The following is a 27600-nucleotide window of genomic DNA, read 5'->3' as shown; positions in this document are numbered from 1 at the left end:
ACGAAAGTTTAATGCATTTTAGGAAGGATTGTTCCAGTGCACCATTAAACCCATTGTAGAGGTCTGAGCTGAAACACAAACACGCGAAAATTCTCAGGGCAGCCGCAAATGTCGAAATTTCAGTCAAAACCATTCTATTTCACCATAAACAATCTGAAAACAGGGCTTTAAGTCTAAAATACCGAACTTGTCCTTTAAAGCATCTTTAAACTTTAAAAACATGTTGTTTGTCGTGACTCTACATTGTAATACTCACCCAGTTACAGTAATTTGTGTAATGTTGGACATACGATGAAACAACACGACATTGATACAGCAATTTGATCTCACACTCATTTTTATCAGCAGATTAGTGTGCTTTGAGTACACCACAGTTCTGTAAGTGAAAAATTAATTCATATTTATGTGTGTTTCTTTCTCAGTAAGGACTACCTTTAACTGACTTTCTGTCTGTCTGTCTGTTCTCAACCAAACGGTCATTCAAGACCTTTTAAAGGTAACGTTACCACATTTATTCATTCATTTATTATGTTTTGAGTACACCACAGTTGTGAAAAATGTATTCATATTTATGTGTTTCTTACTGTTTAGCAAAAACATTTCCCGTGCAAGTTTGAATCTCTCTCAGTAAGGACTTATTGACTGGCTGTCTGTTCTCGACCAAACGGTCATTCTTACTCATAAAAAACTTTTAAAGGTAACGTTACCCCATTTATTTGTTCTTTTAATATTGTTTAGTACACCACAGTTCTTTCAATTGAAAATTAATTCATATTTGTGTGTGTTTTCTTACTGTTTAGCACAAGTGTGTCCCGCGCAAGTTTGAATTTCTCTCAGTAAGGACTGACGGATGGCCATTCACTCATAAAACCTTTTAAAGGTAACATTACCACATTTATTATGTTGTGAGTATACTACAGTTCTGTATAGGGATGGGCACGAGTACTCGAACGTGGCATCGATGATCGATCACAAAAACGATGATCATGCGGCTTTATTTATTTATTTATTGTGGATATGACGGCATTGGATGTCTGGTTAGCATTACAAGCGCATGTGGTAGTAAAGGCTTGGTCTGGAGATGCGTGTTTGACATTGTGTTGAGCTATGCAGACCGGCGTATGACATCAGTAACATTACCATGCATGATTTAAAAACAAACAGATAATTCCGCGCACCCGACGTGCACGCGGCAACCCCTCGATCCGCGCAATGCGCGGCAACTCGCCGATCCCGTGAAGCCGGTCACACCTCACATCACTGAGACATTATTGTTTAAAAAGATGCCCTGATTTTCAGAAATACAGTCAGTCAGGTGAAAAAGTACAGCGCTGTCAAAAGTTCAATGGGTTATCATCTCATATTTAAAAATCAATGTTAAAAGATACCAGAGAGCCATACGAGCATTAACATTACATCTTGACTGAGAACAGGTTAGGGGACGATACGCCACAGCTAATCCCTAAAATAATAGCAAAAGACTTAAAGCTGCTTAATGTTATGAAGCTTGTGCTTTGACTGGACGTGTTTAAAAGGGCGCTGTTTATGGTGCACATCCACAATGGGAGTTAAACTTTCTGTACATAACTTAGTTGAAAACTTAGTTGAAGTCTAGCATTTTATGCAGATAGATGCACAATGTAAATTTATGTTGTATAAAGGCTTACTATATTTAGAGTGTGTCATATAGAAAGCGGTTTGTGCTTATTAACCCTTTAGATTCACTTCATCACGCAGCTATTCCTATTAGAGGTTTCTGTTAAAACCATTTAATTTCCTTAATAATCTAGTATGTGTTCATTGTTCTGTCGTAGTTTCTTCAAAATTAAGTTTCATTTCAGTGTTTTTAATAAAAATATTTTAATTTTCACCATGACGTGTACGCCCCTTTGATTGCCCCGCCCCAGTTAATCGAGTACTCGTTCTTCAGACCTATGGATTAATCAAAATGAAAAAATGACATAAATGCACATCCCTAGTTCTGTAAGTGGAAAAGTAATTCATATTTGTGTGTTTTCTCCCAGGTTAGCACGAATGCATCCAGCATAATTTTGGATCTTTACCATTGAGGAGACTGGCTGACTGTTCTCAACAAACCATCATTCACACGCAAAAACTTTAAAGGTACCACATTTATTTAAGTTGTTAGTATACCACAGTTCTGTTAGTGAAACATTTATTCATACTTTTGTGTTTTCTCACAGGTAAGTATGAACGTGTCTAGAGCAGTTTTGGATCTTTACCATTGAGGAGGTTGACTGACTTTCATCTACCAACTGTCATTAACACAACAAAAACTAAAGAAATGTTACTACAAGTGGACCTATTCAGTTACTCATTATGCTGTGAGTACACCACAATTTTATCAGTGAAACAATAATGTTTGTTTTTTCTCAATGCTTGGCATAGACAAATGTGACCCTGTGTAATTTGGAAATTTCATGGGAAATGTGTACGTCTTAAAGAGCACCTATTATGGGATACACGTTTTTAAACATCCTTTTGTGTGTAAGTGTGCATTAGTACATGCTAACGATATTCAAAAAGTACATACCTCAAAGAAAACGATGACGCGAGTTATCGTCTCTAACGTTCGAGGACTACAAAAAACACTCGGATTGTAGGCAACAGTTTACTTCCTGGGATTGGTGACGTAGATAAGACCAACATTATCATAGTTCAGCCCTCTCTGCTTTGCTTGGGTACGCCCTCAAAGACGGGGGTGGGGAGCGCCGAGTCAGAAGAGAGCTAAAATGGCGGAGGTTGTGAGTCCCTGCTGTGACTCTGTTTGCAAACTCTTGTTTCATTGTTTAAGCGATTAAATCTCTCGAGTAGACGCTGTCTCTTTAGATGCGAGGGCAAAATAGCACTTTATGGACTTCCACAGAGGACATCATGTTTAATACGGTTCCGGAAAAATCCAGTCAGAAGTTGTTCACGGAGTTTTCACAATAACTGCTTCTCATGAACCGAAGCTGGATTTGCGCGAAGTCTCCTCTTGAAAGTTGGATTACTGTGCACTTCTGGATCACAGGCTGTAAGTATTCACGTTTATTATTTGCCTTTTACTGTACATTACATAACTGGTAACCGGAGATTAACATAATGTGCGTGTAGAGCTAAGCTTGCAAGCTAATTGTTTTGTGTTGTAATACTGTATTTCATAAACAACGTACCATATTTACACACGTGTATGTTGAATTATGCAGACTATCGTTTTTTTTATCTATGTTGGTTTAGACATGTTTACAAACTTGCTAAGTTGCTAAGCTAAATACAAATACAAATACCAGCTAAACTGTCACCGGTAAAATTTGTTCTCATGATCAAACTCAAGAAACTCTAAGTACAGATGATTTGTTTAAAGTTATATGTATTTTACTGTTGTATTTACTTGAAGCTTTCTTAGATTTTGAAACGAAGTAAACACGTAATGTGTGTTGCTAATGTTGGGCCATGTAATATGTAATACATTAACGTTTTAATGAATAGTCTAACGAGTTATAGTCGTTGTACTCTATTGTTATAATATGTCTTTTTGACTGAATACATGTTTGTTTTATTTGTCTATATCCTAGATTCGCAGCTGGACACATCCTTCTACACTGTATGCAAACATGCAACATCATTACACACAGTACAAGGAGTCAGACTGGCATATGAGGAGCAAAGGTGTGTAACACATACAGTATGATGTATTTAGCTAGTGAAACCACTACCAGTCTTAGATGTATAAAGTTTTTTTTCTCTGCATAATAATAGGAACCCAGGCAGTAGCATCGTTTCACAATGTTTCCATCATCATCATCAGTGGATGCCTTTGCCTTCCGTAGCCTGAGATTTCAGATTTGCAGCAAAAAAAAAAATATTTTCTCATTTATTGGAATGCTGTGCAGGTATTAAAGTATTTTAGTAACTGTGTTAAATAAAGTAGTATTTACTTTTACAATAAATTAATTGCTTGTTTATATTTTACAGGTATTTGTACCTTGCAGCCATCCATTACAATGTCACCAAGCCGTAACAAAAGCAGGAGAGGGAAAGTACAAGGCTATGTTCCCAAAACACACAAGTGACATACCGTAAGCAGTAATGTTTTATTTCAAATACATTCATAATTAAAAACTTAATGTATGAAGCAGGGAAATAAATTATCAAAACAAAAGATTTATTGACTGCAATATTTCTACAGTTATGTGGAGGATGTGATCAGGCTTGTGTTTGATGAGGTATTTAAAGATAAGCTGAAGGAAGCCCTGATTCCAATGGACCTGGCATCACAGTTTGAGAGACCTTCAAAGGAGGACGTGATTGCATGCCATCTTCAGTGCAGGGGTCGTCAAAAGCCAAAATTGTGACCGATCTGATCAGGAAGCTCCAAGCGTATCTGGAGAACAACACACGACAGGATGATAACCTTATAGTGTCGTCTTAAATAGCACCAGCTGACAAAGCTTTGATATGCCATTTATCTGAATAGATAGCTGTAAGAAATGAATTGAACAATTTTTGAAACAAGAGCACAATATGGTTACTAAAGTATGTTTATTTATATATTGTTTAACATTTAAATATATATTTGTAATAAATAAAAAAAACTTTTGACTGACTATTATATTTTCTTTAAAGTTACATCTTTTGTTCTTTTGGGTACTTTGTTACTATAATGATACTTTAGTGTTATTGGTTTAAAAATGTAATAAAACTTACTCTAGTCCTGCACCTCAAAGGCTTATAGTCGGTACAATAAATGTTCTGTGTGTAGGGATTTAGACAATTTGTGCAAAACCTGGATGATGAATCACGCAGGTAAGAGGCCCTGGAACATGTTGCATTCTCCTTAAAACCTAGTAAGTAAAAACATAGCACAGTCTTTCATAATAAAGTTTACCATAGTAAAATAATGTAGAACTAACATTCATTTCAATTAATACTTTCTTTGTGCTACATTTGGTGTTTCCATATAGTTTGCACAGTAAAATAGTATGTAAGCAGTATTTTATAATTAAGTTTACTATAGTAAAATAATGTAGAAATTACCAAGTGAAATCGTTTTATAATCATTTCAACAAATACTTTCTATGTGCTACATTTGGTGTTTCCATATAGTTTGCACAGTAAAATAGTATGTAAGCAGTATTTTATAATTAAGTTTGCTATAGTAAAATAATGTAGAAATTACCAAGTGAAATCGTTTTATAATCATTTTAACAAATACTTTATATGTGCTACATTTGGTGTTTCCATATAGTTTGCACAGTAATAGAGTATGTAAGCAGTCATTTATAATAAATTTTACTAGAGTAAAATAATGTAGAAATTACCAAGTGAAATCGTTTTATAATCATTTCAACAAATACTTTCTATGTGCTACATTTGGTGTTTCCATATAGTTATGTAGTACGTTATAATTACCTTTTGGATGTCTTTGCAACACATTTTCGTCTTCGTTTAGCATTCTGGCAGAGCTAAGGACACCTAAAAAAGTTAAATCCAATCGCATTCATTGACGGAGATCGTTTATATCGTAACGGCCGTATGAACTCTCTGGATCGAGCTCGAAGTGGTAAGGCAGTACAGACACCATCGTTTATAGAGAAATATAACGCTTGTTTACGTTGCCTCTGAGGCTGTGACTCTCAGTCAGAATCTGTGTCAACCCACGCGTAGTCAGGGGCGTAACCTTTCAAACACACGCTGAACCCAGCTGACCAATAACAGTTGAGTAGTCATCTGACCAATCCGATTACACTAGACATTTTGGGAGGCGGAGACAGGAACTAAACCGAGCGTTTTCCAGACAGTGGGAAATCGGTGAGGTATGTAAGCAATTTATAAGACTCACAATGCATTAGTTCAAGTTTTAATAACATGTATGTACTATGGGATATTGCAATAACGTGCTAACGTGCCAATTTATTAGCATAATTGGTGCTCTTTAAAAATGTTTAAATGTCATTTGAGTTAAGGAACAGTACACCGATTTATTAAAAGTGTGCAATACACTGAGTCTATTAAAGTCATAAAGGAATACTTGATATATTTCATAAAGGAATGTGTAAATCTAATATTAGTTTTAATGTGAATTTGGACAGAAAAGCAAAAAAATGTTTGTAAAATAAACAATTGTTTAATAAACTGTAATAATTTTACCCTTTTCTGTCATCATTTTTTATACTAATGTTTGGTTTAAGGCAATCGGTTTCCTCAAACGGTTTAAGTTGAGTTAACTTTTCAGGTTTTACAGTGTAACAACAATGTACAAAATCAAAAAGAGGAAAGCATATTTTAAGAAACAAAAAATTTAATTGTATTTGGATCCCATTAAAATCCTCTACAAATTATCCTAAAGGATATTTTTGTCGTGTCTTAAAATCCTTTAGAAATATCCTCTAATAGAATCCTATAGGATTTTTTCTAATGGAATCCCATAGATGTTTTGTAATGGAATCCTTTAGGATTTTCTAATGGAATCCTATAAGATTTTTCTAATGGAATCCTATATGATTTTTCTAATGGAATCCTATAAGATTTTTCTAATGGAATCCTATAAGATTTTTCTAATGGAATCCTGTAGAATTTTCTAATGGAATCCCATAAGATTTTTCTAATGGAATCCTATAAGATTTTTCTAATGGAATCCTATAAGATTTTTCTAATGGAATCCTATAAGATTTTTCTAATGGAATCCTATAAGATTTTTCTAATGGAATCCTATAGGATTTTTCTAATGGAACGGTTCCAAAATATGATAGAAATTCTAATTGGATTCCTGTACAGGATTCTTATAAAAAATCCTATAGGATTTTTTGACAAGGGATTGAAATGTAAGACTATATAAGAAACTTAAGAAATTCAAAGGTCAAAATTCATATACCAATATGGTATGTAGTTACCCAGGTTATAATGACTAAACCATAATTGTGATGTTCAGGTCCCTGAACACTTCTGTCAGGATTTCCACCACCTTATGGAAATCCAATTTATCTAACCCACACCCCAGCCGGGGAGTAGGCACACTTGTTATTCCTTTTTCCTCACACCAATCTCTCATGCATCTGAGGCTGTTAGTAAAATTCTCATATGTTGGTAAATCAGTACAGTTTTGTTTGGTTATTAAATGAAAGATCAGTCTGCCGTCATCCTCATGGGTAACTGCACATTCACCTGTGTGTTTGTTTTGACTTACAACCTTTTGTGTACCGTACTTTGCCTTGAATCGTACGGCTATACCTGAATTTTACAGATTGTCTGTCGACTTTGTTGTTGGTGTTGTGTGGGTGTTACCAATAGTGGTTCACTTCCCGTCTGTTCTCTCTGCTCTCCAGCAGGTTTAGTTTACTTTCACTTTCACTTTCAACAACCTCCCTCTCTTGGACCTGAGTCTTCAGGTCCACACCTGTGTCTGTCAGTGACCTGGAAGGAAAATCACATGGAACACAAGAAGAAACATGGAACCAGGTGTCTCCTTTTCCTTGGAGCTACACACAATGCGAAGGCCTGACAGTCACTCTTAGCGACTTGGACCATCTGGGCTCGTCCCACTTCCTCCTTAACACCGTTACTCTCACCCAATCAGCTATACTTTTGGTTTGGTCACTGTCACCTTCACGTGTTTTGGTAGCCTGCCATGAAAAATGTTTAATCAGATCAGTTAGTGTGTCAAAAGAAACAGCATGTGTTAGTGGCAGGATAGGGTCCTTCACCAGGGCATTCCTCGGACCCGGAAACTGACGACCTGTAAGCAATTCAAATGTTGTCAAACCAGTGATCCTGTTAACAGAAAAGCAAATAGACATTAATGCAATTGGCAATGCGTCAAGCCATGTTATTTTTGTCTGTGCACAGATTTTGTCAAGTCAAGTTTTGATGTCAAGGTCAGGTTCATTATTTCAGCTTTGCTCTGTCATTGGGGTGTCAAGCAGCCCCGAAACTATATGTCAATTCCATTGTGTGTTTGTCAGTCTGTCAGATCTAACTTTGTCTTTAGAAACCATGGTTGGGGATATAAGTGGTTTATTGGGCAGTTGACAACAGCCACTTCATTAGGTACCTTCACAGCCTGTAGCATGTCTCAGGCTTCGCTAGCATTTGATAAAGGCCGGCCTTTCCTGGTTTCAAACCCACCTATCTGCCATATGGCAGTTCCATACTTCACCAATCACATATTCACAGTCACTATAAACAATCACCCTCTCTTCACCAGCGTAGTGTAAGGCTTTGATACCAGCTATCATTTCAGCTCTCCGTGCTTACTGTTTACCTTCCAACCTGCCACTCACTCCTGTTACAAAATCACCCTCAACTTGCTCCACCACGGCAAAGCCTGCTTTTAGTGTACCATCTGATGCTTTAAAACAACATTAATCCGTAAATAGTTTAATGGTTGGTGTAGGAGTTGGCAATGGTGCTGTAAACAAAGTATGTCTGATTCAATTGGCCCATTGTTTGTTTTGTGGTTTTATTTTTCTGAATACAATCATGTGGCATCCCCTCTGTGATCAGGTCAGTCACGTTTACACCCCCATGGACACAATTTTATGTTTGGCTGGCCAGAATTTTGGTAAGCTTTCTTTAGGACACCGTAATATATATTGGTAAATACTTTGTTATGTTTTGTTTGTTGAAGTGTATAGGGCCTAAAAATGACAACACGTCTCTCACAGTTTCTGGTCATGGGTCAGACATAAGGCTTTGTCTCTGCCATTCATTTTTGCCTCGTCCATCCGGGAGCACATTACAAGATTGACAGGCCATTATAATTTCTAGGTCCCTATCAATCATTAACTGGTGCGTTGGAGGAATACAGAAATGCATGTGAAACAGACTGATTATCAATTGTGGTTGGTAAATATTTTGTTAATGGCCACTTTTCAATTTTACCAGAGAAACCCATCACACCCACTGTTGTATTACTTAGATCTTTTGACTGTATGGTGCCTCTTATTACAGTGGAGTATGTAGCTCCAGTATCCACTAGAGCTTTTAGTGGTGTATCGTTTACCACTATATCCATTAGGGGCTCAGCCATTCCCCTCATGGTGGTTCTCTGTGTGCCCCGTCATTCCTCTGCACCACTACCCTGGCCCCATGTTGGGTGCACAGGCGCCATCCAATCAGGCAGTGATGGGTTGTGTGACGCTGATGGTCCCCTGCCAAAACCACCATTTCCACGTCCGCCACCTCCTCTGTTGGGACCCCATCCCCTTGCATTTGGTGTGTTAAGTGGATACCTTACACCGGAATATTGGGGCTGTGACCCATTTTGAGGGCATCTTCTGGCCCAATGACCTTCTTGTCCGCACACATAACATGTATTCCTGCCAAAACCTCCCCGTTTTGGTCTACTACTCCTTCTTGGCCCTCCCCTTCTCTGTTGGTTATATCCCTCCCACGGGTTTCCTGTATAGGGTGGGCCTTTATATGGATCTATGGGCTGATTGGGATATTGTACGTTGTCCGGGACACTAGTTGTCATAGCTATTGGTGTTGGTTGGGCCTGCTGGGGCATTTGTTTCTTTTTTGTGTTGGCCTGTTCCAGCTGCAGTTTCAAAAGCTCATTCTTAATCCTATCTACCTCTACAAGTTCTGTTTGTGTGATTTGTTTATGGCCCTGTCTGTGTAATACACAAGATCTCTTTCCCATGTTTTTATCATTTACATTTCTCTGTAATCTTAATAGAGTTGTGATTATCTCTCCCTGTGTCATAATTGTTTGTTCTAATCTTTCCATTTTTCTTTTCAGGGCCTTTATCTCATCAAATTCAACATCTAGTTCACCGCTGTTTACTGTTAACACCGGCTGTTGCTTTGAGATCGAAACAGACTTTTCCTCATAAGGAGGAGGTGTGTGCAGTGAGGGGTATAGTGACTTCACTTGAGGAGGAGCCATGGGTGGGGCTGAGGGTACCGGCTCAGTGCTTCCTTGTTCTACTTCCTTTTGCTCGCTCCCAGCACAACTGCCAACTTCCCTTTTTTTCTCTGCAATCGTCTCGACTTCAGCTGCAACAAAAGCGATTCTCGTCCCCATTCTCAAATCTGTTTCTTAGTCTTTTACAGTTGGTCCCTTTCCAAGCTACTTGCCTTTTCCCATTGCACATACACTGTTAGGCAGCCATACCCATCACATTTTTTAAATTTAGCCATTTTAAGACAATTTACAAGCATTCAAAATGTCAAAAAACACAAAACGTCGCTCCTATTAAGCAAAAGGATATATACACCAGTAGTTTTCAGGACTTCCACCCGCGCGACTACTGACCCGTCTTTTTAGCGAAATTCGAAAGCACACAAGAGTCTACTATACACCAGTAGTTTTCAGGACTTCCACCCGCGCGACTACTGACCCGTCTTTTTAGCTAAATTTGAGAGCGATTAAAAATATCCGGACACATCAGAGTCAGTATTTTATAATACCTAATGTATTAAAGGAATCCTCAACCTTTTCAATTACTTCTATTAAGTTAAACCGCCATCAACAGTATTTGTAGGTATTTCACCTAACAGGCCTTTCACCCCCTATTGGTACTTTATAGTGTCTAATACACTAATGGCCTCCAACCATAACTTACTGTTTCTGTTTGTTCACTGTTACCAAACACCGTACTTATCAAAAGTTTTTCACTCTGATCATTGTATTGGATAGTTTATATAAAATTCAGTTCGGATATCCTTTTCAACACAAGTAATTTGGTGTATTCAAAGAGCAGAATTCGATAAAACAGGCTCTGCTTACCTTTTTTAGTAGAGCGCTCTTTTTGTGTTGAATTGTATTCCTCCCTTACTTTGGTTTCTTCAATATGAAACCCTCCTTCCTTTCACTCTCTCCTTTCCCTCCAAAGAACGTCAGGTCACCAATTGTTGGACTATAAGGCGTCCATTGCATGTTCATAATTTAGAGGAAAGGCACAAAATACAAATATCTAAGTTCAAATATTTATTGATCAGATATGAAAAAGTTTCACAGCATGCTGGATCTTCTCATGACCACATCTGGTAAGCGAAGACACACAGCCTCTTTTTTGACAATTATTTATATATTATGTGACGTCGATCTTTTTCTTAGAATTCTCCACCCACATCGGTTGTTCTCGTTTATCTGACTCCATCACCACACCCAGTTTCAGCCTGTAGGCGAAGATGGACACGCACAGACAAAGAAAAAACAAACTGTTCTCCGCACAACTTTGAGAGTCCTGCAATTTGTAACTTTTCCCCCAGTACTTTTCCACTTCACATATGATTGACATCACATAGCATATTATAATGCTTTCTTAAAAACAAATCATTAATAAAACATTCATTTATTCATAAAAAGACATAAGCTGTAAGATGAAAATGATTATTATGTAAAACACCTTTCAATATCATAACATCATTTCATTATTCGTAAAATTGGTTATATGAATAAGGCACACATTAGCTTTACATCTCGTCACATCCTAGCGAAACCCACCAGTTTGCTAAGCTAACAGACTGCATTAGTGATATTAGGGACTGGATGGCACATAACTTTCTTATGCTAAACTCCAATAAGACAGAGATACTTATTATTGAACCAAATCGCTCCAAACATAATATGTCAGATTACAAGTTGCCCATAGATGGCTGCACGGTGGTGCCATCTTCCACGGTTAAGAATTTAGGCGTAATGTTTGACAGCAATCTATCTTTCGATAGTCATATCTCCAACATCTGCCGCACAGCATTCTTCCATCTTAGAAATATCTCAAAAATACGCCATATGCTGTCTGCATCAGATGCAGAAAAGCTTATCCATGCTTTTATGACCTCTAGAATAGACTATTGTAACTCGTTACTCGGGGGATGCCATGCAAATCAGGTAAACAAGCTACAGCTGGTTCAAAACGCCGCCGCAAGAGTGCTTACTCGATCTAAAAAGTATGACCACATTAGTCCAATTCTGGCATCTTTACACTGGCTACCAGTTAAATATCGAATACAATTTAAAATATTACTAATCACCTACAAAGCCTTAAATGGCCTAGCGCCCTCGTATATTAAAGAACTACTATCAGAATACAATCCACCACGTAAACTGCGATCACAAAATTCGGGTTACTTAATTATCCCTAGAATATCAAAAGTGTCTAAAGGTGGTAGATCCTTTTCCTACTTAGCCCCTAAGCTCTGGAATGACTTACCAAATAATGTTCGAGTATCAGACACAGTCGAACAATTTAAATCTAAACTTAAGACATTCTTCTTTAACAAAGCATTCACATAGAATGTCCAGTAAATGTACTTTTCCCGCAGTAGTTATTTTGTCTAGAACAAAGCACATACATATGGAGGACCAAAAATGACTTAAGTGTATATAAATTAATTAATTAATAAATACATAAATACGTAAATAAATAAATAAATAAATGTAGATATACGTAAATAAATACATAAATACGCAAATAAATAAATAAATACATGTAGATATACGTAAATAAATGTATAAATAAATAAATAAAAACAGAAATAAATAAGTAATTAATTAAATGAATAAATAAATAAATGTAGAAATAAATAAATAAATAAATAAAAGCAGCCATAAATAAATAGATATATATCGTTTTTGGACAATTTCATTAATTTCTACATTTATTTATGTAGTTCTACATTTATTTATTTTTACATTTTTTTATGCATTTCTACATTTATTTATTTCTGTATTTCTGTGTCCGTATGTTAATAAGGTAGGCGGCCCCAACCTCTCTCAATGCAGGATTGGTCAACTAGGCAGACCAATCAGAACAACCCTTAGAAACCAGTCAATGAAGGATTGGTCAACTACGTAAACCAATCAGAACAACCCTTAGAAACCAGTCAGAACCTCTGGTGCTGTAAAACATGGCGGGTTTTTTAAGTACCATTGCTAATGGTCTTCGTTTAATAGCAAATGATCTAGGTCATGCAAGAAGCGACGACCTTCTCGTTCGTTTGGAACGTTTAGAAGATGATTTAGTTCAGCTCAGTGCTGATATGGATGTAGACCTTGATCCAGCTGTGTTTGCTGGTCTGCAAGACGCAGCATACCAGCTTCACGTGCGCTCAGAAACGGAGGCGAACATGGGACGTCCATCATACTGTTTACCTTCACATGTAATCAAGGCACACCTGCTTTTGGGCCACACCGCTGGAGATATCGCTAATTTATTCGAAGTGTGCGAGAGAACAATTCGTCGGAGGATGACACAGTATGGGATAAGGTAATTAATAAACATTTCTTCAGCTGGACGTTTTAATGGCCGATTTCATTATGTTGTGTTGTGAACGTAAACCCATGTGTTGTGAATTATTGTAACTTTTCATAATATCTAATCCATGCCTCAATCGAATAAACCACATTTGTTGCTGTTTGTTAGAGGTAAAGATAGAGGCTGTTGTATGTTGTTGTATAGACCATTTTGCAAGATGTAAACAACACTGGTCCAGAAGCACTCCCTGCTTCAGTTTTTTAACACTACAACAACGTTGGGATAAAATACAACCAACATAACATATAGAACTGAATCAAAATGTTAGAAAAACATCTTTAAGATGTTTTCTTAATATGTGATATACAGAAATCAGTTACAAACTAAAACGGGAAGTGTTTCTGGACCAGTTTTGTTTACATCTTGCAAAATGTACATACATTATCCCATTGTGACAAAAAAAAGATGATTTGCAATGTTTTGCTATAAAACTGATCATTTGACATTTGCTTTAGGTTTTGTTAAGGCTTATTATAGGACAAACTTTAACATTAACGTATTGCTGTTTTTGTACATAAAACACTAGTTTAAATTCGTTGAAATTGCGGCAAAGCTAAGTAACTGAGCAGCTAACCTTTTTGTCTGTCATTTGATGTTTTCAGAGTTCATGATCTATTAACTCCAGTCGATGACAATGATCTGGATGAAACTGTTACCCACATTCTGCAACGCCATCCCAACTGTGGTTATAAAATGATGGTTGGGCACTTGAATGCACAGGGAATCCTCATACAGAGTAAGTGATTCATTGGGTCAGAGGATCATTTACACATAGGCTATTCAACTGCTGATCAATTAATAATGCTTAAAGGTGCCAAAGAATGCATTGAAATAATATGTTAAATTGTTCTCTGATATCTACGTGTGTGTGTGTGTGTGTGTGTGTGTGTGTGTGTGTGTGTCTGTGTGTGTGTGTGTGTGTGTGTGGATGGGTGTGTGGATGGGTGTGTGTGTGTGGGTGGGTGGGTTGTGTATAGGGTATATATTTATAGTGTTGTGACTTTATTATGGGACTGGAAAGCCTGACTTCTGTGTTAAGGTCTCATTGTAGTTGTGCTTAGGCCCTACGGTGTGAACTATCACTTTAATCTGTGTCTTATTTTGCATATCATAGGACAGCGTGTACAGGAGTCCATGCGCCGTGTGGATCCTTATGGAGTATCTATTCGCACCCTTCAGCTCAACCCACGAAGACGCAGGAAGTACTTTGTACCAGCGCCAAACAGTCTGTGGCACATCGACGGCAATCACAAATTGATAAGGTATCTGAAGAACCTCAACAGTCTTTGCAAGCTTGCTAGTTAATGAAAATATGCAAATTCAATTTAAGGTTATTCTGTAATGTTTTATAATTATGCATTGTGGGATTGTAAAATAGATGAGATTGTATATTCCTTAATCCATGCCTACGCATACAATTTTTCAGATGGCGTATTGTTGTCCATGGTGGGATAGATGGCTTTAGCCGTCTCATTGTATACCTGAGTGCAGCCACCAACAACTGTGCAGCAACAGTCATGCAAAGCTTTCTTGAAGCTGTTCAAGTATATGGCATGCCATCTCGTGTGAGATCAGATAAAGGTGGGGAAAATGTTGATGTTGCACGCTATATGGTGGCTAACAGAGGACTCAACAGAAATTCACATATTGCTGGCAGGAGTGTTCATAATCAGAGGTAACATGAAATCATTAAATAATAAGATACGTTAGCCTTATTAAAAGCTTGCTTTTATAAATGTTTGATGAATTAAACAATTATATTTGCATGTTTTTAATTAGAATAACATATCTTATTATTAATACTTTTATTGTTTTTTAGAAATTGTGCATAGTTAATGTTGGGCACATAACTACAAACATAACATTGAAGCATACTATAGAAATAACAATCTAGTTCTCCGGACAGGGCTTATCCTAGTCCCAGATTAAAATGCATTTTTGAGATGTCTTAATTTATAAACATCTTGCATTGACATATCTTAACAGATATCAGTGCCATTGTTTTGTCTCAACGCATAGCAGTAATTTTTTTTGTAAGCCATTTTTTTTAAAACTGCTTAAATGCCCTAATATAACAAAAGCTAGTCCTGGCTTTATCCAAACCCCGTCCGGGAAACTGCCCCAATAACATAATTACTTTATTTTTATTCAGAATAGAGAGACTCTGGAGAGATGTTTATGCTGGAGTGCTTGATCTATTCTACTCAATCTTTACCAATCTTGAGAGAGAAGGCCTTCTGGATCCTGACAATGAAGTTCATCTTTATGCTTTACACCAGAGTTTTCTGCCTCACATACAGAAGCACCTTATCTTTTTTCAACGTGGCTGGAACTGCCACCGACTGCGAACGGAGGGAAATCAGTCCCCGTTTCAACTGTGGAGTCGTCATCAGAATGAGGCACAGCAGGACCCTATGCAGGTTTGGATTTTTTTCTGGTTGTCCTACGTAGTATATAATCTTATTCATTGTATATGACATTATACAACTCAAGGGTTTAGGTGTCAATTCTGGACATTTTCAAAGCCATAATCTGCACTTTTGTAACTATTAAAGTAGACTGAAATTCTGGAACAAAGTTATGGAATTTTATAGTTTGTTTTTATTGTACAGTGGTTGGATCAAACAAGAACCTGTAATGTGTAGTGAAAACACACATCGTCTACAAATAATTTTGCTCTATGAAAATTGTAATCAAACTCCATGATGTGCTGAATTAAACCCATTATTACAAGTTTCGTTGTGTGAGCTAATTGAAAATGTAATTTTCTTGTCTCCACATCTTTTGTCATTAAAGGTTGATATGGAGTATGGAGTTGACTGGACAGGCCCTTGTGGTCATCGACAGCCTGGTGTTGTGGTCCCTGAAGTTCAACTGCAGCGGATGTTGACTATGGAAGAAATAGAAAGTCTGCCAGAACCTGATGTACCTTTGTCCAATGTGTTGGATGTCTACATACAAACTGTAAACTTATTAACAGAGATGCTTCAGTAAATTTATTTTCAAACAACTGTACAATATATGCTCACACTAGAAGCAAGTTGTTCTAATGCTCTACCTTATAAAAGCTGGGATAACAAACTTTTGTTTCATAAATGTTTTAAAAGAGTTATATTTACAAACATTTTGTTACTCATTTGGCAATAAAAAAAACACAACTGACAATGGCAGAACATCCAGTGTTTTAATTTTACAGTAGTCTTTAAATACTGTATGGTATAACAGTGTACATATTGTAATACCCATACTGTACACGTTTTCATGAAAAACAAGACCCATTTATAAAATTGGCCCCCCAATGGCAAATGTTTTGTCTAGTCCTACTTAGAAAACCGTTAATTGCAATGTTAACAGAGGTTACATTCCACAGTATTATCAGTTAGCATACACAAAACTCAAGTGCTGATAATAATATTAACTATTTCCTCTTTTGACAAGACAAAATGCCAGCTTGTGAAACTGAACCTATAAGAGAAACGATGTAACATTATACAGCCCTAACTTAAAAAGGCATAACCTCCAGTGTTTAATTTTACAGCAGTCTTGGGTAAAATACTGCATTATAAAACACAGTGTACATATTGTATTGCACAGTAATATACACAATTTGAATGAACACCATGAAAAACAAGAAAAGACCCATTTATAAAATTGGCCCCTCCCATGGCAAATGTGCTGATAACATTAATATTTTCTTTTTGACAAAGGAAAATGCCATCTTTGAGAAACTGAACCTAGCATAGAAACATGGTAACGTTAATACTGCCCCAATGTATTACAGGCTTGCAACCTTTATTCGCAGTGTTACCGATACTCTGTGCTGCTTTTAATAACTCAATGATTGGTGTAGTGTGGAACATTTAATTCTACTTCCTCCTTAAACCATTCCAAAACCACTTTCAGTACTACATAGAGCAGCAAGAATGTCTCTTTCAAAGATGCTGTAGTCTTTGTAATGCATTGGGAGTTTAAGGAGGTGGAAGCAAGTGGATGACTTTGGGAAGCTGCTCTCTACAACTTCTACATCCATGTACCTTGGTAGCACACTCCACCCAACCCAGAACTGCACAAGCTTTTCAAGCAGTCTTGAAGATGCTGCAACAAGATCAAGAAAAACAATGATACTTTAGTCGAGTCAAAAAGATTTGTCATTTAACCATATATAGCATTATAATACCATGGTGCTACATACAGACACTGAACTGCATAAAACAACACAGAGCTAAGGACTAAAAAGTAAATATTTTGCCTAGCTACATAATGTGCATGTGTGCAAAGAGTGTAAGACAAGAGCAGGGTTTCTGCAGGTTTTTTGCAAGTCGTTGGAAATGACAATAACGATGAGGCAATAATAATCTGTTCAAATAAAACAAAATCAAAACCAAGTAGACACAGGGTATTATCAAACGTTAAAATATATGGTCAGTTTCACAGACAGGGTTTAGATTAGTCTAGGACAGGGGTAGGCAAGTTCGGTCCTAGAGAGCCGCAGTCCTGCATATTTTAGCCTAAACACTGATAATCTAACCTGATGTCTAAATCCTAAAGACATTGATTAGCTTGTTCAGGTGTGTTTGATTAGGGTTGGAACTAAACTCTGCAGGACTGCGGCTCTGTAGGACCGAACTTGCCTATACCCGGTCTAGGACTAGGCCTGGGTTATATTAGGACATTTAATTTTTTGCAAACAAATGTTACAAAGAAGAAATTATTGGGGTGCATCTTGAGACAAAGCAATGACACTGCCATTGTTTTATACCAAGTTGTATTCTACTTAAGACACAAAACATGCATTTTGAAAAAAAGATGCATTTTAGGTATTTAAACCCTCTCTGAGAAACTGGCCCATAGTGTAATATTAGCCAACATTGTGAATTTTAACAAATGATGGCATAGGGTGCAGTTTAACTTTGGTCAAATGTTAACTTTTGGCAAAATGACATTTCAATTGAAAAGAATTGGGACACATTAAAAATGTAAATGGCACATCCATTGTAATTCTTGAGCAAGAATATGGGGACATCAAATTCAGGTTAACTAAGTCAGAGCAATCTCTGCTGAGATGCTCCACATCACCTTAAGGATTAACTGCCAAACACAACATGCCTCAGACTTTATACGAGTTCCCAAACAAACATTATTGGAAACCCAAACAAAAAAAGCCTGCATGGATGCATTATAGAAGGTTGCCACAAACAGACTGATTTTTTTACTGATTATTCACTTTGATACTTCAGGACGATGTTTTAAAGTTTGAGGGCTTTACATAAATATCAAGTGTATATGAAATTTAATTAAATAGCATGTAAGGAACAAATAAAACACATATTAAACTTACCATTTTCAATAAATGTACGTAAGAATCCAGTGATCCTACATGTATCTTCCAAAGATACATCACAGTCTTCATCCTGTACAGGCCAGTTAATCTTGTCCAGGACCGTCTAAAAGAATAATTTTATAGTCATCGTTTATATAATATTATAAATAAAACTGCACAAAATTATATGTAAAACTAGACATTTTGTCTATCTCCTGTAATTTAGTCAAATAGGAGGATTTAGTTACTAGCATTTACATTGAATACAAATTCCATGTATGCAAATCAAATCTACTATTTTAAACATAATACTAGAGCAATACGCCCAGTGAAGCAATGGCTTACAGTAATTATATAACAACTAAGGGGGTGGCTCAGTGGGTAGCACCATTGCCTCACAGCAAGAAAGTCCTCTGTTTGAGCCCTGACAGGTTCGGGTGGCCTTGATGTTTGGAGTTTGAATTTTCTCCCTCTGTCAGAATGGCTTTACTCTGGATACTCGGATTTCCTCCCACAGTCCAGAAATGCAGGTTAGGCTAACTGGAGATGTCAAATTGGCCGTTCCCCAACATGTGTAAACTAACTTGTGTTCAGATTAACCTGTTCTTTCCAGGAATATAGCCGTAGATGCTGGGATGTCATTAAAAATAAATAAATAACAGCTATGGGACATTGTTAGGCATGACATGGAGTGTAATGCGGTCAGCTGATATAAACATGACATTTTATAACAGCTTACAACACGACTTAACCAAACAGGGGCAAGGACCAGAAATTACTATTTTATAATAGTAACAAATCGATATTAAATTAAATCTAATCAAAATTACAAAAAAGGAGTGATTTTATTTAACGCATTTACCTGTGGTGAGTACTGCATTTCAGATGCCCTTGGAAACAGAAGAGGAATTGTTTCTTTTCTTTCTGTTAGTAAAGGCCAGATCAGGGTCTCCTTTAACCCCCGTCTTAATTGTTTCAGTTGTCTTGAGGTTCTTGTAAGAACCTGCAAAATATTTACAATACAACACAACATAAAAGCAATTAGTTATATAAAATCTATATAAACAATATATTTTTGTGTATCCCTTCGGCCCTTCAACATAACTCCAACTCCGATTAGTTGGTTTTACTTTAAGTAACCAGTGAATTAGAAAATGCTTACAGCGTGCAAAAGCAGTTTTTCAAGGAGCCATCTTCTGTTCTCTGCTGTAACATGTGGCAAATCCCAGGAGACTGCAAGCTCATTGATTGCTTTCTTTTCATCAAGTGATAATTCCACTGTACCATCCAACTGATATAAAAAAATAATAATGAATAAAAAATTTCACATAAAATGTATATATACACACATATTCAACTTTGATGCAAATATTTTGTGGTCTTAAAACTATTCTCATGCAAAGAACATTTTAAAATGGCATCTTTCAATGTACTTCAGTGTTTAAAAAGATTTGTAACATTAGCATTCCCTGCTGGTGCCAAACAGGACTATGTGGTGTAATTGTTTAATTATCTTTATGTTATTTCTGCTAAAAAAAATGAAGTTGTCAATTAATGTTTTGCAGTATTGCAATGTAAATGCCTTACTTATTATAGATAATATCATAGTACTAAAATGATGTTCATACCAACTTGATTGTGTCACGAACATCAAGGTCAACACAATCCTTTATATCTATTATGGCTTCTTCTGGTGCTCCACCAAAGAGTACATGAATGATTGCTGGGCTCAGTCCAGCCAGGGTTGGCCCACCATGTATAAAAGAATGACCGATCATCCGGCCAGCAACAACAAAGAAGTCACTCTCCAAAAGATACGGTGAAGTAGATGGAATCAAGTGGTCTTGCTGTCCCTCAAAAAGAATAGTTCCTCCTGGCACTTAAAGTTAAAACATAGGTGGCAATGTTAGGAACATAGGACCATATTGCATTACCAGAACTTTCTATTAGCACAGTTTTTAACCTGGAGCTGCTCAGTAGACTGAAAGACCAAGTCAAACATTTATATTTTTCCATGCATGTGATGTGGAAAAGTGTACAGGACTGCTTAAGATTCTTTTTTTCAACCTGGATCTGCTACAGATCAAACACATAGCCTATCCAAGAGCAATCAAGATCATCCGTGAACTGACAAAAAGTCCATTATAAAATATTCAGCAGCAGAAGAGACCACTGCAATTTTTTTTTATTAATCAGCACTTCTAGATAATTCATAACCTGTTGAATTATACCAACATCAAGCCTCAGGAGTAAAGTCATTAAACAGCAATATGAAAGACTGACAGCATGAAAACACACTTAAAAAATTGAATATTTTCATTATTGTTTTGCCTAAAAGTGAATATGAACTTAATTAGTATTTTATTGAAAACATACAGAGCATCTTATTTTATTTTGTTAGCTGTTATTTGAAATTTTGTAGTAGTTCACAGAATGACACAAAAATTATAATTTCACTTTAACACATCAATTAATCGTTAAGTCAGGAAAAAAATGGGAAAATTTGGAATGGTCTATTTCAAAGCTGTGTGTGGAAAAAATTTAAAGGAAAACCCCAATATTTACTTACCCAAACAAATATCGAAACCACTCTGAAGTTTGGACATGATGGTACTAAAGAAATGGCGAGTCACACCATCACCAATTGCTGGATCTCCTGAGCAGGCAAAAACAATACATACATCAGTACAATAAGGTTAGCTGTTAGTGTGCATACCTCATGTAATAATCTGCAATGTCAACTAAATACAATTAAATAAACTTTTCTATAACACATCCATCAATTGTTCCCTACCAGCATTCACTAGGTTTCCACATACAAATTAAATTCATGTAGAATGCATGTTAAATTTATGATTTAGACTTTTATGACTTCATAATTTAAAGTGTAGCTATATACAAGCATATGCTTCACTGTCCTACACTCTATAGAGGTTAAGTAGTCCAATGAAATGTTTATTTTACGTTAGTAAGAAATTTACCTTTCAGTGTGCATGTCAAAGGGGAAGCCCATTCAACATGAGCCATTTTATAAAAAGAAATGATTGCCCTTTCCCTATCCTCGGAACTGTCTCCCAGATCCATTACGAGATTTAGTGGTTTCCTAGAAGCATGCTCATTTAAAATGTGAGCTCTGAATCCCTTTACTGCCTCAGTGGGATCTGGCTCCATTTTCCAGTCTTAAACAGATTAAAAAGAATTATTACATTAGTATTAAATCAAAATAGAACAACAAAATACAAAAATTAAGTACAGTATTACTACATTAAATGTTAATTTAATGTTAATTTAACAGACCACAGTTATCCACAGTGGGATCTAGATTAATGATCACAGGAGGAGTAGACACACGTCCCTGTGATGTCCCTGGGGCTGGCATATTTCCCTGATGTGCCACTGTGACGGCAGTGCTACTGGCCCTTGCTGTCTGACTCTCCTGTGGGGTCAACATGCTCACACATCTGTCTTCACTTTGAGGGGGGCTGGAACTTTCTGGGGGTACCTCCATTTGTTCCTCAGAAGTGCTCTGTAATCTTGAATAAATAGAGATGAACTGGATATGTAGTGTTCTGATTACAATTGTGCAGATAGGGTAAATACTGTAAATTACTATTTGTCTAATATCTATAAAAATGTATGTGTCACTACATCTAAAGACCGTTGCATGCTTGGCACTACTCCATTAAAGTTAACTTCACTGAAAATTTGATTCTAATAAAAAACGTGATGTTTTAACAGTGTAAAGCAATACCTTATACATTCATCACTATGTGCTTTGATTTGTGAAAAAGGAAACTCTTCTCCACAAGTCACACATTTCTGAGGTGGTCCAGCTAGCACATTACTGCATTCTGGTTGACATATCTACAAAAGGAATTATTTGAGAATTTAACAATACTGACGTGACTGTGATTCGAATTCACTTTCTAAAGCCTGGTATACATTGCACGTTTTTTGCCATCCTATAAGATCATTACCTTATCACACTATGCAATATGGATAGTTTAAACTTGAGTACGAAAAGCACTGTATGATGACACCTATTGAATCGTAGACGGCTGCAACACACATTATCGCAACATCACCAGCATGTGCAAATGGTAAACAAATACAGATACACAGGTCGTAGCAGCAAACTGTGCGTTGATCATGCTGATTTTCTGACACAACCTATGATAGTTTTCTGACAATCTTTGGTCACAAGAACGAGAAAACTGCCATCTTTACACCTCTCTTACTGTACAACATAGGACCACAGAAATCGTGCAGTGTATCACAGGCTGAAGGAGGCAACAACAGCTTTAAAATTAAAAAACTTACAGGCTCGAGGTTCAGGTTTCTCTGCAGTGGTCGAATAAAAATTGTGGCATGACCAATCTGGGTTTGTGGATTTTTAAGATATTTAATGTTATAGCCCTCATTGGGACATGGAATGAGGGTCAGTTGGCGACTTCGTGTTGTCCCAGCAATTTTAAGCAATTCAAATCCTCCACCTTGTCTAAGTTTTGGATACTCAGTAAAAAGAAAGTCATTAAATTCATGTGGGCTTGACTGACTTCCTAAGAAAGATGGAAAGATAAAACAGATAACTATACAAAAAGTGCATTTGCAACAAATGAAAGTAGTTTCACTAAAACTGTATTAAAGGTAACTTAATTATGATTACACTACCTTGAAATGTAAGACGTTTCTCCCCTAATCCAGCAGCAGTAAGTCTTTGTTTAGCACAACGATTAGGGACTAGATCTTCCACCTTGTCATCAAGACAGCAGAACACGTGAGTGTAAGAACTTAGTTGTGCGGGCACAGCAAGGGATCGCCGACCTGTAACATTAGACCTTCTCCCTCCGTTTGTGTATGGGCCGAACAGTCGTAAAACCTCAGCTGTTGCAAAAATCATATGGCAAGAAAATATTAAATCAGCACCTGTTGCATGACAGTCCATGTGAGCTATTGAAAACCCACATCATCAGTTACAGTCGGATTATTCCGCTGATTATGAAGATTTAAACTTTAAAACGTGCCCGAGTTACGTTACTGCTGTACGTGATCGCCGAACACAGATAAACATAAAGCGCGATAAAAGCTCATAATTAAACCTCAAAAACTTAAAGTAGAAACTTACCGTCCACTGGATGTCTGGGTGTAGGGGGCGTAGGGGGTATAGGAGGCGGAGGAGTGGGACTTGGTGCGCTTACGGCTCCCAGTCCTATAAAAAAACCGGTCCGATTAATATTTTCCGTGTGTATCGGTTATTAATTTAGCTTAATTATCAACCCATCAGATATAACAAGGAGAATTTTACTGTTTTCAAGCTGGTTAGCTACATCCCGCAGCAGGTCAGCTAGTGGTCTTCCATTCGACGCCATGTGCTCGGTGGTAAACAGCTATTTTGTTGTGTGCTGCGCTGACTATCAGCGGTTCTGGTTGGTTTGCCTAGTTGACCAATACTGCATTGACTGGTTTCTAAGGGTTGTTCTGATTGGTTTGCCTAGTTGACCAATACTGCATTGACTGGTGTCTAAGGGTTGTTCTGATTGGTTTGCCTAGTTGACCAATCCTGCATTGAGAGAGGTTGGGACCGCCTACCTTATTAACATACGGACACAGAAATAAATACATGTAGAAATGTAAAAAAGCATAAATAAATGTAAAAATAAATAAATGTAGAACTACATAAATAAACGAGAAATCAATGATATTGGGCAAAAACGATATATATTTATTTATTTATGTCTGCTTTTATTTATTTATTTATTTATGTATTTCTACATTTATTTATTTATTTATGTATTAATTTAATTAATTACTTATTTATTTCTGTTTTTATTTATTTATTTATGTATTTATTTACGTATATCTACATTTATTTATTTATTTATTTACGTATTTATGTATTTATTTACGTATAGCTACATTTATTTATTTATTTATTTACGTATTTATGTATTTATTAATTTATTTATTTATATACACTTAAGTCATTTTTGGTCCTCCATACATACATACCTCATACGGGTAATTTACTCTTGCCGCAATAGTTAGCCTGTCTGGAACCGAGCTGAATTAAACCACTATAATGTATGACACTTGCATTACATGTGAACGGCCCCTACGCTAATAGAATTCTGTTTTTGTCTCCCTGTCTCGTCCTCGACCCTGAGGACAATGAGACAAACAGACCCAGTTCCTGTTGCTGTGAAGGTCATCGCACCACTGATCTACTGGCTGTCCTTCAACGTGACGCCAAACCGATGCGCGACCAACGGCCACCGGCTGAACCAGTTTAATCCGCTTACACGCTTCCTATCCCTACCGTGTCTATATATTATAAATATAAATATTAATTTCTCCCTAGGGTTTTTTGTCCTTCTAGGATTTTTTCCCATTGGGTTTTCTCCTAGGGGTTTTTTTAGTCCCAGGGAGAGTCAGCCAACTTTGGCTTAACTTAGCACTTTACTGTATACGTTACATTATTAATATGCTCGCTTACACGTTTTTTTATCCTTAGCCGCTATACTCTACTTCTTATACTATGTATTGATTTTCAATGTTCTCCTCTACATCTACTCATGTAAAGCTGCTTTGCAACAATTAACAATTGTGAAAAGCGCTATATAAATAAAATTGAATTGAATTAACTTCTTTAGATAGATAAACACATATTAAATCTTTTACTGCAATACTACTTCTAAGCAAACACTTTAATCATTATTAAAAACCATCTGTTAGGGAAGAAAACACACACACACAAAGAACAAGCACAGGAGATTCTGTTCTTCAAGGTTGAGCTGCCATGCCCCCATTAGGTTATTCTGTATGCAACCTTTATTTCATTGGTTAATACACATTTATCAAAGACAACATCTTATATTTATTACATCAATTATTCAATAATTAATACTGATTAAGTAAGAAATACATTGCATATTTTATCCTGTAAATATTAAAACATTGGTTAATAACATGGATGTCTGTTTGCTTTTCTCCCTCAGGCCTCGCTCTTATCTTGACCAATACCAGCTGTACATTCCAAGCTAATCCAACCGAAACCACGGCCTTGCAGCTTTTGCACACACAAGCTGCTCCCTCTCAGTAACTTTCCACTCTCTTGGACAAACACAAACAATCTTTTACTTCAGCATGCTATAATGATTATTGAAAACACTTCTAAGTAAACTATTTACAAACATATAACCTTAAAATCCCACATAAATCATGCAAGCTTCATGTTAATTCGTGTTAGCATCATGCTAGCTTCATGCTAATTCGTGTTAGCATCATGCTAGCTTCATGCTAATTCGTGTTAGCATTGTGTTAGCTTCATGCTAATTCGTGTTAGCATTGTGCTAACTTCATGCTAATTTGTGTTAGCATCGTGTTAGCTTCATGCTAATTTGTGTTAGCATCGTGCTAGCTTCATGCTAATTCGTGTTAGCATCGTGCTAGCTTCATGCTAATTCGTGTTAGCATCGTGCTAGCTTCATGCTAATTTGTGTTAGCATCGTGCTAGCTTCATGCTAATTCGTGTTAGGATTGTGCTAGCTTCATGCCAATTCGTGTTAGCATTGTGCTAACTTCATGCTAATTCGTGTTAGCATCGTGCTAGCTTCATGCTAATTTATGTTAGCATCATGCTAGCTTCATGGTAATTCATGTTAGCTTTATGTTAACATCATGCTAGCTTCATGCTAATTCGTGTTAGCTTTATGTTAGCATCATGCTAGCTTCATGCTAATTCATGTTAGCATCATGCTAGCTTCATGCTAATTCATGTTAGCATCATTCTAGCTTCATGCTAATTCATGTTAGCATCATGCTAGCTTCATGCTAATTCATGTTAGCATCATGCTAGCTTCATGTTAATTCATGTTAGCATCATGCTAGCTTCATGCTAATTCATGTTAGCATCATTCTAGCTTCATGCTAATTCATGTTAGCATCATGCTAGCTTCATGCTAATTCATGTTAGCATCATGCTAACTTCATGCTAATTCATGTTAGCTTTATGTTAACATCATGCTAGCTTCATGCTAATTCATGTTAACATCATGCTAGCATCATGCTAATTCTTGTTAGCATCATGCTAGCTTCATGCTAATTCGTGTTAGCATCATGCTAGCTTCATGCTAATTCGTGTTAGCATCATGCTAACTTCATGCTAATTCGTGTTAGCATCATGCTAACTTCATGCTAATTCGTGTTAGCATCATGCTAGCTTCATGCTAGCTTCATGCTAATTTGTATTAGCATAATGCTAGCTTCATGCTAATTCGTGTTAACATCGTGCTAGCTTCATGCTAATTCGTGTTAGCATTGTGCTAGCTTCATGCTAATTCGTGTTAACATCATGCTCTAGCTTCATGCTAGCTTCATGCTAATTCATGTTAGCTTTATGTTAACATCATGCTAGCTTCATGCTAATTCGTGTTAGCTTTATGTTAACATCATGCTAGCTTCATGCTAATTCATGTTAGCATCATGCTAGCTTCATGTTAATTCATGTTAACATCATGCTAGCATCATGCTAATTCATGTTAGCATCATGCTAGCTTCATGCTAAGTCATGTTAGCTTTATGTCAACATCATGCTAACTTCATGCTAATTCGTGTTAGCATCATGCTAGCTTCATGCTAATTCATGTTAGCATCATGCTAGCTTCATGCAAATTCATGTTAGCATCATGGTAGCTTCATGCTAATTCATGTTAGCATCATGCTAGCTTCATGCTAATTCAGGTTAGATTCATGCTAAATCATGCTTACTTCATGTTAGTTTCATGCTAAATCATGCTTACTTCATGTTAGTTTCATGCTAAATCATGTTTACTTCATGCTAGCTTCATGCTGCATCATGTTAGCTTCATGTTAAATTATCATGTTAGCTTCAAATTATATCATGCTAACTTCATGCTAAATCATGCTAGCTTATGTTTGCTTCATGCTTAATCATGCTAGCTGTTTTAAACTTTCAGGCCAGGCTTTCTCAAGCCAACTTAAAATTTGTCTTCA

The 27600-nt window shown here is 36.6% G+C and overlaps 2 protein-coding genes and 1 long non-coding RNA gene across 3 annotated transcripts; 2 read left to right on the top strand and 1 right to left on the bottom strand.

The window, feature by feature from the left end:
- The first annotated feature begins 263 nt into the window (after positions 1-263).
- On the top strand, positions 264-3856 carry LOC135748451 (uncharacterized). Its single transcript, XR_010532031.2, has 7 exons — positions 264-496; positions 592-697; positions 801-880; positions 2025-2124; positions 2205-3037; positions 3579-3672; positions 3763-3856. It is a non-coding gene; the product is annotated as an uncharacterized lncRNA (long non-coding RNA).
- An 8967-nt stretch (positions 3857-12823) lies between these two features.
- On the top strand, positions 12824-16433 carry LOC135745256 (uncharacterized). Its single transcript, XM_065263584.2, has 6 exons — positions 12824-13220; positions 13871-14004; positions 14383-14530; positions 14695-14943; positions 15421-15688; positions 16065-16433. The coding sequence occupies exons 1-6, from the start codon at positions 12862-12864 to the stop codon at positions 16260-16262; spliced, it is 1356 nt and encodes a 451-aa protein (XP_065119656.2). The 5' UTR covers positions 12824-12861; the 3' UTR covers positions 16263-16433.
- Positions 16427-23985, bottom strand: LOC135751924 (uncharacterized). Its single transcript, XM_065270200.2, has 13 exons — positions 23894-23985; positions 23714-23797; positions 23260-23472; positions 22909-23147; positions 22340-22452; positions 21886-22121; positions 21570-21767; positions 21158-21244; positions 20217-20467; positions 19751-19879; positions 19451-19591; positions 18607-18712; positions 16427-17363 (listed from the first exon to the last, which is right to left on the bottom strand). Exons 1-13 carry the CDS (start codon positions 23955-23957, stop codon positions 17146-17148), a joined length of 2079 nt encoding a protein of 692 aa, XP_065126272.1. The 5' UTR covers positions 23958-23985; the 3' UTR covers positions 16427-17145.
- Positions 23986-27600: the final 3615 nt, after the last annotated feature.

This window comes from Paramisgurnus dabryanus, chromosome 7 (genome assembly GCF_030506205.2).
Source record: "Paramisgurnus dabryanus chromosome 7, PD_genome_1.1, whole genome shotgun sequence".
NCBI lineage: Eukaryota > Metazoa > Chordata > Actinopteri > Cypriniformes > Cobitidae > Paramisgurnus > Paramisgurnus dabryanus.
This window is presented reverse-complemented; position numbering and strand designations above follow the sequence as displayed.

Bases quoted from the DNA above. Each gene is read 5' to 3' on its own strand.
- LOC135745256 (XM_065263584.2), top strand. From the start codon at position 12,862: ATGGCGGGTTTTTTAAGTACCATTGCTAATGGTCTTCGTTTAATAGCA. The intron at 14,531-14,694 runs GTATCTGAAGAA...ACAATTTTTCAG, and splicing joins GGCAATCACAAATTGATAAG to ATGGCGTATTGTTGTCCATG. The intron at 14,944-15,420 runs GTAACATGAAAT...ATTTTTATTCAG, and splicing joins AGGAGTGTTCATAATCAGAG to AATAGAGAGACTCTGGAGAG.
- LOC135751924 (XM_065270200.2), bottom strand. From the start codon at position 23,957: ATGGCGTCGAATGGAAGACCACTAGCTGACCTGCTGCGGGATGTAGCT. The intron at 23,798-23,893 runs GTAAAATTCTCC...GTTTTTTTATAG, and splicing joins AGCTAACCAGCTTGAAAACA to GACTGGGAGCCGTAAGCGCA. The intron at 23,473-23,713 runs GTAAGTTTCTAC...TTTTTGCAACAG, and splicing joins ACCCAGACATCCAGTGGACG to CTGAGGTTTTACGACTGTTC.